This window comes from Ailuropoda melanoleuca, chromosome 1, assembly GCF_002007445.2.
Source record: "Ailuropoda melanoleuca isolate Jingjing chromosome 1, ASM200744v2, whole genome shotgun sequence".
Classification (NCBI taxonomy): domain Eukaryota; kingdom Metazoa; phylum Chordata; class Mammalia; order Carnivora; family Ursidae; genus Ailuropoda; species Ailuropoda melanoleuca.
In genome coordinates, this window is record NC_048218.1 from 46,581,937 (window position 1) to 46,598,174 (window position 16,238).

A 16,238-nucleotide genomic window follows, 5' to 3' on the forward strand; every position below is an offset into this window, starting at 1 on the left:
TCTACCTAGTTTCTGAACTGGAAATTAACATGAGATATGCAGTCCAATATATTTCTTAAAGCAGGATTTCATCTTTTAGCAAATACCGCTAAGTGTGTACTCTGCCAAGCAATATGCAGTTTACATGAGCTATTTAAAACAACTGTTATACTATTATATATCATATTAAACTACTATTACAGTACCTGTAACTTAGTTGCTTAATAGTACCTTTTTTACAGATAAGGAAAATTTACTCTCAATTCAGCCTTTAAGTGTAGTCTCAGAATTCAAAAGATCTGTCTGACTTTAAAGTCCCGGCTTTCAACCCGTAAATTATGCATTCTATAATAAGGTGAGTATGAAGTGCAGTGGAAAAACAATGGATGCCTAACCTAAACTCGTGAGTGGAATCAGGAAGGGCCTTGCGAAAGTGATAAGTATGATATGAATGAATTTCAACCTTTGACCCAACTAAGTGGCAAGGTGCTAATACTTGAGCTATTTGAGATACAATGAAGATAAAATAGCATAGTGCTTAAGAACAGGGTTTAGGGGGCGCCTGGGTGGCTCAGTCGTTAAGCGTCTGCCTTCAGCTCAGGTCATGATCCCAGCGTCCTGGGATCGAGCCCCACATAGGTCTCCCTGATCAGCAGGAGGCCTGCTTCTCCCTCTCCCACTCCTCCTGCTTGTGTTCCCTCTCTTGCGGTGTCTCTCTCTGTCAAATAAATAAAATCTTAAAAAACAGGGTTTAGGATTGCCTGGCAGGACTGGCACCTAGAGTGAGGCAAACAAGGCTTCTAGGGCACCTTACTGATCTCCCAAGTCCCAGCCCTACTCCTTGGGTTCCAGCTCCCCCGTAGGCTCTGACACCTAAATTGCTTAATCTCTTGAAATTTCAGTTTTCCTCCTTTATGAAAAGGAGATCAGAAATAGTTCTTGACTCATATAAAACATTTAATATGGAGTCTGGCCAATAAATGGTAAGTACATATTAACTAGTTATCTAATTTAGACTACGTTCAAAATGTGTGGACTTTTTTTTTTTTTTAAGATTTTATTTGACAGAGGGCGGGCGGGTACGCGCTTGTGCTCGAGCATAGGTAGGGGAGTGGCAGGCAGAGAGAAAAGTAGGCTCCCCACTGAGCAAGGAGTCCAATTTGGGGCTTGATCTCAGGACCCTGGGATCAGATGCTTAACCAACTGAGCCACAGAGGCACCCCAAAATGTACGGAATTTCTAATACTAGTATATGCAAGTTATTTGTCTTTTTGAGGAGTATATTCTTATTTCCTTGTAATGATATGTTGTGGTATTTTATTGAGGTAACACTAGAATTTAAAATTTTAATGAAAAAAAGACCATCTTCTTTCCAAACAGCTAAGCAGTAACTGATTTCTTTTTTTTTTCTTTTTAAGATTTTATGTATTCGAGAGAGGGAGAGAGAGAGAGAGAGAGAGAGAGCGCGCGCGCGCGAGCAGGGGGAAGGGGAGGGGGAGTAGAAGCAGACTCCCCGCTGAGCAGGAAGCTCTTTACCTGAGGCTCAATTCTAGGACTCCGGGGTCATCACCCGATCCAAAAGCAGATGCTTAACCGCTTAACCAACCAAGCCACCCAGGAACCCCTGATTTCTACGACTCTTCTCTTGCACAGATACATTACAATGGCAAGTTCAGCCACGGTTTGAACTCATACGATTTTAATTTTCCAAATGTTTTGGATTTTGGAATTTAACAGAACTTTAGATACTACTTCAACGTCTCCAACTATATGGTCTGATTTCCCAGGCACTAAGTATAAAGTAGTGGCTCTTCTATCTCAAACACCCAATAATTTATAGTATTCTTGCACTCTAAAGGTAATTTTTGTTGCCTATGTTCTAATTATCTTCCCTAGTAAGCAGATGTTTTTATGTAATACCATTTCTAGCTCTCTTCTTATGCTCTTTTCAAACATGCTACCAACTTCCCAGATTTTAATTATTAAAACAATTTTAAAAGGAAGAAGTCTTTACTTGTTAACTATTATCCCTACTATATTACCCATTTTAAGTTCTTAATATCTAAGACAGACTCTTCAAGCAAGTATTAAGAACATACTGTTTCCATTTCCTCCCCACACTGCTATTCAATAGCATATGTGCTTTTAAAATTCCCAGTAGCCACATTAAAAACAAGCAGGTGAAATTAATATATTTTATTTAACCCATATGCTCGCAGGATTATCCCTTCAATTTGTAATCTGTATAAAAACTAATGAGATTTTACATTCATATGCTTTTTTTATAGGCTAAGCCTTCAAAATCTGGTTACAGCATATCTTGATTTGAATGCCATTTGATCCCCATGACCACCCTCAGAGGAGGTACAATTATTGTTTTTTTAAATATATTTTTAAAGATTTTATATATTTGTCAGAGAGCACACAAGCAGGGGAAGCGGCAGACAGAGGGAGAAGAAGGCTCCCCGCTGAGCAAGAAGCCTTATGCTGAGCAAGGAGCCTGATTTAGGGCTGGAGCCCAGGAAACTGACAGATATCATGACCTGGGCTGAAGGCAGATGTTTAACTGACTGAGCCACCCAGGCGCCCCCCCTTAAAATTAATTTCTGTTAACACTCATCTTTTAATATAGGGCAAACCCAGAAACTCCAGGTCCCTAGGCGAAGAATTGATCCCATATGGCAAGAGGGCAGTATAAATATAGGGAGAAAGGGAAGATGAGTCTTAAAAGTTAGGCTAGGGCCCAATATAACATTTGGACCTCCTTCTGCAAACCCTGGGGATTCACTAAAGTGAAATGACTGCAATCTTAACTGAATGAAGTAACTTCTCTCTTTAAAAAATTTTTCATTTATTTGTTAGAGAGCACGCGCACGCACCAGCAGGCAGGCGGCAGACAGAGGGGGAAGCCAGCTTCCCACTGAGCAAGGAGCTGGATGTGGGACTTGATCCCAGGACCCTCAGATCATGATCTCACCCAAAGGCAGAGGCTTAACCGACTGAGCCACCCAGGCCACCAAAATAATTCTTTTGATATGACGATTACGACCTACAGAAGAAGTAGTTTTACCATTTGACTACGTGACCTTAGACAAATTACTCTTTGGCCTCAATTCTCATAGCTAATTAAAAAGAGGATAATTCTGCATTGGGCTGTTGTAGGGATTAAATGAGATAGTGTTTGACACTAGAGGACGCTCCATAAATACTGTGTTTTAAGGACGCTTTTTTTTTTAAGTTTTATTTATGTAAGTAATCTCTACACTCAACATTGGGCCGGAACTCAGGACCCCGAGTTCAGTCCCACGCTCTTCTAAGCCAGCCAGGAGTCCCCTACTGCCCTCTCCCCCACCCCCGCTTAAAAAAAAAAAAAAAAAGCAAGCAAGCACAGGTGATCACAGAATGAATAGAGCCCGCTCGCTTCATCTGTAGTCACACCCTGTTCTGCAGAAACCTTACAAGATTCCACCGTTTGCAAAGTGATGCTCCCATATCTCCCCCACTTCTCTGGACCATGAAAACCTAAGCAAGCTCTAATCAGATCCCTAACCAGTCCTCCACAGACACGCAGCACAACCCTCCCCGCCCTTCGTTCAGAGGCGACTCGCAGATGATGTCACATTCACTTCCGTTTTCCAAACGGCCTCTTTTCACTTTCCAGGGCCGCTCTAGGCTGCAGCTTTGCAGGCAAGCTCCGAAACTCAATGTTTGCTGGGCGGGGCCGTGACGTCCTTGGCGTTGCTGCTGGGGAGGCCGCGGCGGGGAAAATGGCGGACGGGAAGGCGGGAGAGGAGAAGCCTGAGAAACCGCAGCGATCTGGAGCCGCCGGAGGTGAACACAACCCCAGTGTTGCGGGCTGCGTGGGATGCTCTGGGCTTTTCTTTGAGCTCCCCGGGGTGGGGGGAGTAGGATGGGGGCGAGAATGGGCGGATCTGGCGCTCACCCGGCTAGGTGCTGGGCCCAGACGAGACCCGGGCACGCCCGGCGAGGCCCTCTGGGATCCCGGCCTCCTTGCCGGGGGAGAGCGGGCCACTGTCCGTCACCTGCTGGCTTCCCCGGAGGCTCTGTTTCCGAGGAGAAGGGAGATGGGTATCAGGTAGGGGGACCGGACCCGGGGTGGGACCAGGAGCGGCAGTGCAGGAGCCGCTACCGCCACACCGGAGACGTACATCACACAAAACACACACGCGCGCACACACAGTGGGAGTCACTGAGCAGTGGCTGCAGGAACTGGCCGTAGGCCGAGTTTCCGACGGTGCTGGCCTCTAAGTTACACCTAGGCGTTAGTTTGCTTCTCCCTTTTCGCCGAGGAGGTGGACGACCCCGGCCTTTTATTTTCAAGCCGAATATTGACCCTGTAACGGGATGGGTCGAGATGGAGGGAAAGAATACCTTTGCCTGCCCGCTGGTTTAAGCTGCGCGGTCTAGGGTTAGGGTTTGATTGCCTTTGAAGTGTCTGCTTTTTCTGAGTTAGGCTCTTGCCGGCTAACTGCATGACATATTTAGGTGGTTTAATAGGCTAGTGTGACTTTTCCTGTATTTTGTTACGATGCTAACTCAGGTTACAGCTGTCTTCATTCTTTATCCTCCACCCCTATAAATTTGGGCCTTGTGCATGAAGGGAAAGAAGCATCTCTCCAGCCCCCCCCTTTGTCGCAACAAGGCAAGTAACTTAACACGTGCGAGGTGATCATAATACCTTTAGAACGTTTTAAGTATTACTCTCTGTTCTGACTCCCTCAAATCTTATCCCTGAAAGTATTTAGTTTGAGAAAATATAGAAGATTAATAGCGTATGAAGGCAGTTATTAGGACCTTACATGACGTTTAATGTGAATTGCCTTGGGAACAAAAACTGAGAAAAGCGTAATGTTCAGTTACTTAAACAGCAATTTAAGCCATATAGTACTATCTCATTAGGGATTTTTTTTCCCCTCAAAAACCATCTTGGAAATTATTGAGTAAAATGACTTAAAAAATTAGTAGTTTGAGGAAAACCAAAGATCTGTAACCTAAAGAATCTTAACTGGCTTTTAGACTGTCTTTTAACTTTGTAGAATAGCTTCTTAAGCGGCTTGAGAATATTAAAGATATGTTTAATGTGTTGCCAAAATGTACCTTAAGTTTCAGCATAACTGGACTGTGTAATTTATCCACCATCCTTTCAGTTGGGGATAATTAACTCTGTAGTGTGAATGTTGATGTTTCTATTGTAGCGTGTTTTTGTATGTGGGGTGGTAGTACAAAATTAACTTGGATGATTGATATCAAAATTTATGGTATCCTTGTTGATTTAGAATAAGTACTATCCCTTAATAACTTTGTCATAATTTGCTTTGGATATACATGCCTTAACAAGAAAATAGTGCTGTTGCATATAAACCATTTTTGAATGTCAGATATTTTTAATGAATTTTTACAGAGAAATCATAGCTAAAACATTTAATACTGTGGATTGCTGAATTGCTAATTTTGTGGCAAGTTGGCATTATTTTGAAACACATTCAAGTTTATCTTAGGGGCTTACCTAGCTGATTTTTAGCTCCTATTGAATAGTCCAGTAAGTTGGAAGTGTAATTTTTTATAAGTAGTTATGAATGAATTTATATCAGTTAGAGAAGCTACTTATTTCAACTTGTTCTCACCTTAAAGAGGAGGATAATGCTAAGGATAAGGCTTTGAGCAGATTTTTATTCTCCCTTCGGCTAAATTTTTGTAGCTGTTTGAAATATAAATCTTAGGAAAAAGCTGCCCATATCATAATCATGGCCATCTTGTGCTGGTTTAAGCTAAGAACTATTTTAATGAAATTGACATTTATTACGCCAACCACTAGGAGGGTCTTGAATATGTTCTCATTTAAGCTGCACACCAGTCCTTTTGGAGAGGTAGCTGTGTTCCCTTTTTTCAGACGAAGCTACCAGAATACAAATGGGTCAGAAGGATATACCCTTATGGATTTAAACTTTCTTATTAGGTACTTTTTTTTTCAAAGTAAAGTAACTTTGTCCTCCAAGGCCCACCTTTCCTCTCCAGCTACTCGATGGAAAAGGAAAAAAAAAATGCTAGTACCACATGTAATTTGATTTCACATTACACACTTTGTGAGCTCAGAATGAATGCAAACTAGATAAAAATCCCTTTTTTAAAAATATTCCTTGATAATCTAGTACTTTTATATAATTTTATGCATGTTTGGCTGTAAATTGTGATTTTCTTATTTTTAGAAAACTGATCACATATTAAACTCATTCTTTAAAATATAAGTCATGTTCCTAAAAATTTTCACATTGCTAATCCATGGTCATCTAAAAATTTTGTTTTCCATGGTCCAAAATACAAAGATCCCATTAAGTAAATTGAAAACAGCAGTTCTTGATTAAAAGCCCCAAATGCTAAAGTGTAGTACATGTTGTATTTAAAGAAAAACACTTAATGGACCTAGAAATTAATGTTTATATTTAATACATTTCAAAGTTCACATTAGGTTGAAATAGTTTTCTTTTCTAATGAACGATATATAGACTTGTAGAATCCGTAATAATAGTCACATTGATAATAACATAAATTTGGCTGTTACACTTGTCCATTTTCATTGCTTATTCCATTTGCTTTATTTCCTAAATGTTTTGTGTATTTTACTACATAATCGTTAGAGGAGGATTACCTAAAGAGAAAATAAAAGCTCCAATCCATGTGACACATTGAGCCATTTAAGGCTAAGTAATGAGTACTAATAGTACACCCACCTTCTTCCTTCACTTCTTTTCCCCCATCTCTTCACTGAGAGTGGATAGTTTCTAAAGCTGTTGAGTTTAGTTGCTAAAACAAAACAAAAACCACAACAAACTTCTTAAGAATTGATCTAGCGAGACAGTTATTTATTATGTCCAGAAATAATTTGTTGGATCTGGATCAGTTATTTTTTTTTAATTATTTTTTTAAAAGATTTTATTTATTTGTCAGAGAGTGTGTGCGCGTGAGCACACAAACGGGGAGGGGCAGGCAGAGGGACCCAGTGCAGGACTCAATCCCAGGACCTGGGATCCTGACCTGAGCTGAAGGCAGACACTTAACCGACTGTGTCACCCAGGCGTCCCTGGAATCAGTCATGTTTAGAAATGACCTGCTAGACATAATATGTTCCATCTCCAGTGTGGACCTGAGATGTGGGTAGTCTTAATAGAGTGCTACTTAAGGTGACAAGAAAGCAAATGTGAATAAAATTGAATTGCTGCGAGTTACTTAACTGGTGGTAGTTTTCCCAACTCCCCTGTTCATGCTACCTTTTCTACAGCAGTCTCTAGAAATTTTCCCTATAGCATTATGGGATTGGACAGATAGTATTGTGTTTCATATATTATCACATACTAGTTCAGACATTTGTCACACTTAATGGTATTAATATTATAGTAAGATTTATGTTTTTCACTTTGTTTTATACTTATGCTTTAGTTTTTCTTGATTCTTTGTTCCAGAATTATTTTCTGGGTGAAAGGATACCTAGAATTAAGAAAAGATAGGTTTTTTTTGTTTGTTTGTTTGTTTTTTAAGAACTGGAAATCTCGACTATTTATGTATAGCTCTTGGGTCACAGTTCAAAGAGCAGACAGAGTATACTGCAGTCAAGACTAAATGTTCTTTATGCCATTTGTTTTGATGTTTTTCAGAGTTTGTGTTTGCACAAGCCCTGTGCCTTAGTGTATAGATTGTTTCTTTATGTAAACCCAATGCGTTTTCTATGTTTCTTTATGTTCCCATATATAGAGACTGTGTTTTCAATTTTAGTCACAAAGAAATAGTTATCATTGTTTGGGTTCTACAGTAAAACTCATACTTGACTAAAACTATAAATAGAATGCAGAATAAAATTTAGAATAATGCTTTTGGTTCTAAACTTAGACTTTGAAAAAACTAATGTTGGCATAATTCTGTTTTTTTAGAATTCTAGAATAATTTTTTTAAAGATTTTATTTATTTGAGAGAGAAGAGCATGGGGGTAGGGGGGCAGAGGGAGAGGGAGAAGCAGACTCCCTGCTGAGCTGGGAGCCCAATGCAGGGCTTGATCCCAGGACCCTGAGATCATGACCTGAGCTGAAGGCAGATGCTTAGCTGGCTGAGCCACCCAGGTGCCCCTAGAAATTCTAAATTGATTTCTGTATTTCAGCTATTAAATATTGATCTTACATTCTTCAGGTGCTTTTGTAATTTCATATCTGAATAAGTAAGTGGCACCTCCAGCGACCATTCCAGTGCTATCTTTGTCTCCTGAGGAAATCTCAAAACCTAATCCTGCTTAATTCCTCCCCTACATTATTACAGCTTTCACCCCCTGTCCAAAGGGAATAAAGAGTTCCTGTTATCTTTCCTCTAAACAAAATCAAATGTTCTGTTCAAAGTGCTTATTAATCTAGAGACCACATCATTCCAAAGTTATATAGATTGAGATCTATAGGCTCTGGATTTTTAATCTGTTGCTTGTCCATCTATTTGTGTTTGATTTTCCTCTTTTCCCCCATTCTAGTTCTTTGTCCTGTTAACTGTTGTCAGGGCTATCACTTAGAGCATTTTCTTTTCATAAATAAACTGTTTAGTGTAGCAGAAAACATTCTATAGGGTGATTGGGGAGAGAAAATAAAATTTTTAATTGACCAGACTTCTTGTGTCTTACCATTCAATATGTTCTTAAAAAGCCTTCTAGTGTAAAGGACCTAAGATACTCAAGATGCAAACTTATTTTGTCATTGACTAATACAAATACAAGCAAAATTACTGAAAGCCATCTTGCATTCCAAATTTACATATGTGTGGATTCTACTGTTTGAATTTATAATTAGCTCATCTTTCTTTCATGAGAGAAAGTAGTGTGTAAACCTAAGTCTGATTGTTAAAATAGGCAATAATCAAGCTTTCAGAATAGAATTAAATTACATAGGAGGGAATGACTTGACGTCTTCCTTCAGTTTCCTTTTCAACTCTAATGAGAGGTAGGTGAGGAACACATCACTCAAGAAACTAACTCCAGGCTGTATTAACATCGTAGTTCTGGTAATAATAGGCCATTCATAGCTAGGTACTTTGTATAAGTAGTAGTATAATTGAAGTAATTGAAGAATGTCAGAATTTATTAATTAAATGTATTATCCTGTGATGTGACCAATTGCCTACAAACTAGTTTGTGTAGAAAAGCTTACAGACCTTAATTTCTAAAAAGCAAAATCCCACAAATGATTAGATTATTATAACTTTTATAATAGTGTTTAGTTGAAGGGTCTTAGATTTTTGTGAACTCTATGTTTATAATTTTAAATTGCTCTGTATTTTATGCTAGTTAATTCATGGGAGCCTCTTCTACTGCCACACAATCTCAGTTCCTGCTGTATACTCTAACAAACAGTGGAAGAGACTGTTGGGTCAGTAGGTGACAACTGCAGAGGTATCTTCCTTATAACGATGCTTTTTGAGGTTGCTGCTCCCATCAATCTGCTCAGTAAAAATAGCTCATCTTGGTAAGTTGTTTCGACTTCACCAGGACCTGAAGAAGAAGCAGAAAAACCTGTGAAAACTAAGACTGTTTCTTCCAGTAATGGAGGGGAAAGTTCCAGTCGCAGCGCTGAGAAGCGATCAGCTGAAGAAGAAGCTGCAGACCTCCCAACAAAGCCTACAAAGATCTCCAAGTTTGGATTTGCCATAGGTAGTCAGACGACAAAGAAAGCCTCAGCCATATCCATCAAACTTGGATCAAGTGTGAGTTGTCATTTTATCTGTATGATGTTCATAATGGGACTTAAGAATTTGTTTCAGGAACCTGCTTTTAGGGGGTTATGGTAAATTGAGTCTAAAATTGAGTCTAAAAAGGTTCATTAGTGCGTGAACTTACATGTAAGTATTTAAGAAGTTATTAGCTCTGCATTCAAGAATGGTGTGGATAAACTATAACTCGAAAACTTTTTTAAAAAGGTTTGAAATAGGAGGAGCAACTGTTACAAGGAATGTGTGATTTATAAAGTAACAGCTTAGAGTTTTTCCAAGTTGAGCAAAAACCTCTGAAAAATATTTTCAGAAAGAATTTTGGTTTATTTTTCTTATCTTTCAATTCCGGTAATATTAAAAATAATATCTCTAGAAATCAGTACTAGTGTGGTATTACTTGATAAGAGCTTCTTGATTACTTTGGAGCTACAAATGGACATTGAGCCCTATATATCCTATGACAGATCAACTTTTGAGCCCTTGTTTTAAATATAAACCTTGAATTAACAGTTACTAACCATGGAGTATCTGGAAAGTTTTGAAATATTATATTGAAACATATGAAGTTGCTAGATTTGACTATTTCTGACCTAGAAAAGTGACAATTTCGTATGTTTCAACCACATAGATCTTTAAGAAAAAAATGTTAAGTGTATTACTGTTAGCTTTAGAAAATAGTTACATTCTCTATGAGGAGAATAATCCTAAAATTATTAGGATTATTGCTTTTGGGTTGTTTATTCGTATCTGTTCCTCATTTGCCAGATGGATATAGCTTTATTTTTGCATTAGGTGTTCATTCAGAGATCTTAAAAATATGATATGGGTCAGGTTCCCGCTGGAGTCAATTTGAGTTACTACACTTCTAGTTTTAAAAGAGCTACCATTTCTCAGAACCCCTACTCCTACCCTATGTTGTTTTGCATTTTTCTTTCTCCCTTAAAAAAATTCATTCTGGACAAAAGACATTCAGCTTGTAACTTGATTACTTCATGACTTTTCTTCCTATATGAGCTGATTCTTTCTGTTCAATCTTTTTTTTTTTTTTTTAAGTTGCATAGACCAACTGCATAAATATTTGTGGGGTTTTTTGACAGTCCTTAAACATGTATTCTAACGTACACTTCCATATAGATGTTACTCTTGATAATAGATTTTACTGTGGTCAGCACACCCCTAAATTAGATATCCAAATCCCTACTTTTTCTAAATCATTGACATGATTAAGTAATTGCTGATCATTTTAGATGGGAGGGTTTTGTTTGAAATAGCCTGTTCAGTGAAACTTTTTAATCTTTGGGAAACAAAAGCCTGTTTTTACAAAGTGAACTTTAGTATAAACACAGTCATCTTGGGGAAGTGAGTTTTAAGATACAAAAAATAGTTGAAACTATTGCTTTTGATTATATGATGTGAAAAGGTAGTTGATCAACAGGCACTTGTGTCATATGTTGTATGATCAAACACCTGATATCTTTAAGACTAAAGGATATTTCTGGAGTCTTTATGCATAATCTCCAAATTAACATTTTTTTCCCTTCAAAAGCAAATATGTATAAAAAGTGTTTGTGTTATAAAAGAAAGGGTGGTTCATTTTGTTTCTGTAGATCAGAGAAGATTTCACTGATGAGGTGATGTTTGAGTTGGCCTTAACTGTAGACAGGAGGCAAAGGGCATCTCAGATAAAAAGAATTTTGTGCAAAAGCAGTTTAGATGTGAAGCCATTCAGGAAATTGTTTGTAGTTGGATAGTGGTATGCAAATGTAGGCATAGAAAGTCCCTCAAATGAGAGCATAGAACGGAATCATAAAGGACTTACATAATATAGTTTGGTTTCATTCTTTCAATTCTAGCAGAGCTATGGAACTGTCGTATGTAACCTTAACTCTTAAACAGATTTGCATTTTAGAAATATCACTCTGGTACCATTATAGAGAATTAGAGGGAAGAAACACTGAAGGTGGGGCAATGGTATTTCTAATAGCAGTTGAGGCAGGTAATGCTACGAGTACTTAGGTGTTGGTAGCTGACAGGAATGCAGAGGGAGATGTAGGTCTATTAGAGATTTAAGCATAAGACTTTACAATAGAATGTAAGTTGAGGAAAAGGTTGTCTGGCTTGGGTACTTAGAACACTGTGAAACTGAAGTACCCGTTTGGGCTCTTAAGTGGAGTTATCCAGTAGGCATATGACATCCTGTTTGGGGCAGACATAGGATTTGGTAGTTAAAAGTATGGGAGTGAATGGAGTTGACTAGGGAAGTACAGAGAAGGAAAGGAAAGATGCTTAAGGACAAAATCTTGGGTGTGTCTCATTTAAGGGGGGAACAGGAGGAAACAAAGGGAACAAAAGATCAGAGAATTAGAATAGCCTCTAAAAAGCATTGTCAGAAAAGTCAAGGTAGGAGTGTTTCAAAAAGTAGCTGGTGATAAGAGTCAAAAGCGGCACACTGGTCATTGGTGACCCTGTAGAACCAAGGTCACCCCATTCTAGGTGAATGAGGAGCCATGGGGGAATGAGGGAGGAAGCCAGATTGCAGTGGGTTGAAGACAAAATGGATGGTGAGAGGATGAAGATAGTGAGGACAACTGACCTCAGAAACTTAGGTTAGTTAGAAGAGAAGCATGTTTTAGGCTACAGGGCAGAAAGCTAGCCAGTAGAGAGATGAGTCTTGGTGTCTTTTATGTTCTCAAGGCACACTGCACTTCATTTTTTGTTACTGTGGGAACGTACTACTAATCATTTTTTTACATTTTCCAGGTATCCCTTAGCTAAATGATACTATATATCCTGACTAGAAAATGTTTTACAGGATGAAAACAAATGGACATATAATTAATAAAATTAAAGCTACCCATTGATAACCACATTTTTAAAAAGAGAAAATAGATTTCTTTAAAGTTTGTTCTGAGTTCCTTATGTATGTTTCTATGAAAACATAAAATCAAGTCTTTGAAGCTAAGTTATTTGTGTCATTAGGTAAGCCTGTATAAACATTATGTGATACTTTTTTTAACATTATATATGGTACTTTTTAATGTGTTTCTTCTTCAGAAGCCTAAAGAAACTGTTCCAACGCTTGCTCCAAAAACCCTTTCAGTAGCAGCAGCTTTTAATGAAGATGAAGATGTAAGTCAACACCTAGTTTTATTTTACTTTAACCAGTTAGTTCTTTAAAGAAGATGTTAGTAGCAGATTGTAGGTTGTATTAATGGTACTAGTGAATTTTCTTTGTAATTCTGAATAGTTTTTTTGTTTGTTTTGTGGGGTTTTTTTTATTTTGTGATACTTGCAAAATCTGAATATTTCTATTTTATTTGGTTGTAGGATTATTTAAAATAATTGCCTCTGGGAGCAATGAACTTAAGAATCAAATCCGCAGGGGCTTTTGGGTGGCTCAATTGGTTAAGTGTCTGACTCTTGATCTCGGCTCAGGTCTTGATCTCACAGTCATGAGTTTGAGCCCCATGCTGGGCATGGAGCCTACCTTTAAAAAAAAAAAAAAGGAATCAAACAAATGCTTATTATGAACAGTAATAATACACATATGTGCTAGGAAATACGTAGGGTCCAAAAAAAGAAAAATTTAATGCTGCTGTCTTTAATAATTTTATAGTTGTAGTCTTCAGTGATGAGACATTGTACATGCATTCAACTTCAGAAAGGCAGCTGTAATGCTTTCTTCTGTATTCCCATGAAGAATAGCAAATAGCGCAGGTGATTCTGCTAGAAGTCTGTTCACTAAGCACGTGTCCAGAGTGAGCATGAGTTGCTTATCTGCTGTTCTCTTAGGCAGTCTTAGTTTCCTCATGCGTCTCACAGTGTCCCTCTCTTATGCTTTTGAATAACATATGGAATATATATAATATATATATATATTATATATATATATAGCATAACGGAATTTTTTTTTTTTAAAGATTTTATTTATTTATTTGACAGAGATAGAGACAGCCAGTGAGAGAGGGAACACAAGCAGGGGGAGTGGGAGAGGAAGAAGCAGGCTCATAGCAGAGGAGCCTGATGTGGGGCCCGATCCCACAACGCCGGGATCACGCCCTGAGCCGAAGGCAAACGCTTAACCGCTGTGCCACCCAGGCGCCCCATAGCATAACGGAATTTTAAGCATCATTTTGACTCATTTTTTTCTTTGGTCTATCTCTTTAGAAACTATCCCCCACTTAAAATATGACCCCATTGTGTAACAGGTGTTAACAGGGGACATGAGTAATTGCTCCCAAAAGCAGTATGGTTAAGAATTATACATTCATAGGAGCATACTGTGGGCTGAAGTGTTTGGGAAGAATATACAGAGAAGAAATATGAGTTGGATACCAAAACATTAAGACAGCGTTTTGACAAACCAAGGAATACTTTTATAAGCTAAGAGTTATAAGACTAGTAAATACTTGGCAGCTGCATTTGACTGGACTGGAGATTTCTGTAGAGAAGTTTGGGCAAGGATGAATATGGAATGATTGGAGACCAAATCAAAGGTAAAGAATTACTGTGGTTATCACTGTATTCTTTGGACTTACTCATGGTACACATTGGAGTGATTTCTATATGCGAGGCACAGTGAGATAACGAAGATAAATCAAATATGTTCCTCTAGGAATTGAGCCTAGCAGGGCATAAAATAGTACAAAATAAAAATCAAAAGTATCCAAAGACATAAAGTGGTGTGGAAATTCAGGGGAGGAAGAGAGGCCAAGTAACTAGGTGCAGCAGCATGGGAAGACCGGCAGTGGGAGGACTTGGATTCTTTTCCTGTCTTGTCTAGTTACTAACCAGTAGAAAGCCTGTGAATAAGTCACTTTACCTTTTTGCAGCCTTAGTTTTTCAGCTGTAAAATGAAGGCTCAGTTTAAATTATATATTTTTAAACTACTTCTCAGAGTTCTGGATTTCTGTGGAAGTGTCTCAGGAGCTACTGTGGTGTTAGGTGATCCCTAACAAGCAGGGCTCAGGTCTCCTGCCCCCTTTTCACTTGTAGCTGTTCTTTAATCTGTTTGATACTTAGGGACCGAAATACGATTTTATTGAGGAAAAAAGTATTTCACCCCCTCAAAGTTTGAAAAGTACTAATTTAATAATATTTAATGTTTTCTGTCATCTCTAATATTCTTAAGAGATTAGGTAGTTTTTTGGTATGTACAGAATGTGTGAGGGAAGGACAGTCAAGGAAGAAAGGAACAACATGTGCCAAAGTAGAGAGGCTAGAAATGGTAAGCTCCTACCTGATAGTACTGGCTTACTTTGAACGCCTAACAATTTGGATATCTATTCACGTAACTCTATTTTATCCTCCATATATTCCTATGAATCGTGTGATGTAGTTATTCCTGTTTTGCAAATGGAGAAATTACCAAGTTGTTGGTAAAGGATATAAACTTTAACTTGTCTCTTAGATAAAAGAATGTGTGCATCTAAAATCTTCGTCTGGTTTTCCTTTTTCTGCAGAACATAGTTAAGTAACCTTGGATATGTATCTGAGCCTAAAGTATGTTGGACAATGAGGGCATCCATTTAATTTTGAAATTTAAAAATACATTTTTAGTTTTGGTTGTTATCTCCTTAGTCTCCTTTAATTTGGACAATTCTTGGGTCTTTCTGTTTTATGGCATTAACATTTTTGAAGAGCTCAGGCCAGTTATTTCATAAAATAACCCTTAGATTGAATTTGTGTGATGTTTCCTCATGATTAGATTCATATTACTTACTTTGGCAGGAATACCACAGAGGCGATGCCAAGTTCTTAATGTATCATATCAGGGAGCACATGTTGTCAATATGTCCCATTACTGACAGTGTTAACTTTGATCATTTGGTTAAAGTGATGTCTGCCTGGGGCTCCTGGGTGGCACAGCGGTTAAGCGTCTGCCTTCGGCTCAGGGCGTGATCCCGGCGTTCTGGGATCGAGCCCCACATCAGGCTCCTCTGCTATGAGCCTGCTTCTTCCTCTCCCACTCCCCCTGCATGTGTTCCCTCTCTCGCTGGCTGTCTCTATCTCTGNCGAATAAAAAAAAAATAAAAAAAAAAAAAAAACAAACTTAAAAAAAAAAAAGTGATGTCTGCCAGATTTCTGTGCTTTTCAAATTACTGTTTTACCTTTTGTAATTAAAATTTTTTTGTGGGGATATGCTTTAAGAATACATGGGGGTGCCTGGCTGGCTCAGTTGGTAGAGCACATGACTCTTGATCTCAGGATTGTGAGTTCAAGCTCCGTGTTGGGTGTGGAGCCTACTAAAAATAAAAAAATAAAATAAAAAATTAAAATTTATGGGGTGCCTGGCTGTCTCAGTCAGTAGAACATGCGACTCTTGATCTTGGGGTTGTAAGTTTGAGCTCCAAGAGGGGTGTAGAGATTACTTAAAAATAAAATCCTTAATTAAAAAAAGAACACATGAAAATATATGATTTTTTTAAATGCTCCCATGAGTGTTAGCATCCATTAATGATTCCTGCCAGGATCAGTTTTTTTTTTGTTTTTTTTTTTTTTTAAAG

The 16,238-nt window shown here is 38.2% G+C and overlaps 1 protein-coding gene across 1 annotated transcript; it reads left to right on the forward strand.

Moving 5' to 3' along the window:
• Window positions 1–3,654: 3,654 nt before the first annotated feature.
• Window positions 3,655–12,924, forward strand: PCNP (PEST proteolytic signal containing nuclear protein). The gene is made up of 3 exons (XM_034657620.1): window positions 3,655–3,810; window positions 9,512–9,726; window positions 12,787–12,924. Exons 1-3 carry the CDS (start codon window positions 3,684–3,686, stop codon window positions 12,907–12,909), a joined length of 465 nt encoding a protein of 154 aa, XP_034513511.1. The 5' UTR covers window positions 3,655–3,683; the 3' UTR covers window positions 12,910–12,924.
• Window positions 12,925–16,238: the final 3,314 nt, after the last annotated feature.

Coding starts and splice junctions, on each gene's coding strand:
- PCNP (XM_034657620.1), top strand. CDS start 3,684: ATGTTTGCTGGGCGGGGCCGTGACGTCCTTGGCGTTGCTGCTGGGGAG. Junction 3,811..9,511: donor GCGATCTGGAGCCGCCGGAG/GTGAACACAACC, acceptor CGACTTCACCAG/GACCTGAAGAAGAAGCAGAA. Junction 9,727..12,786: donor CCATCAAACTTGGATCAAGT/GTGAGTTGTCAT, acceptor TTTCTTCTTCAG/AAGCCTAAAGAAACTGTTCC.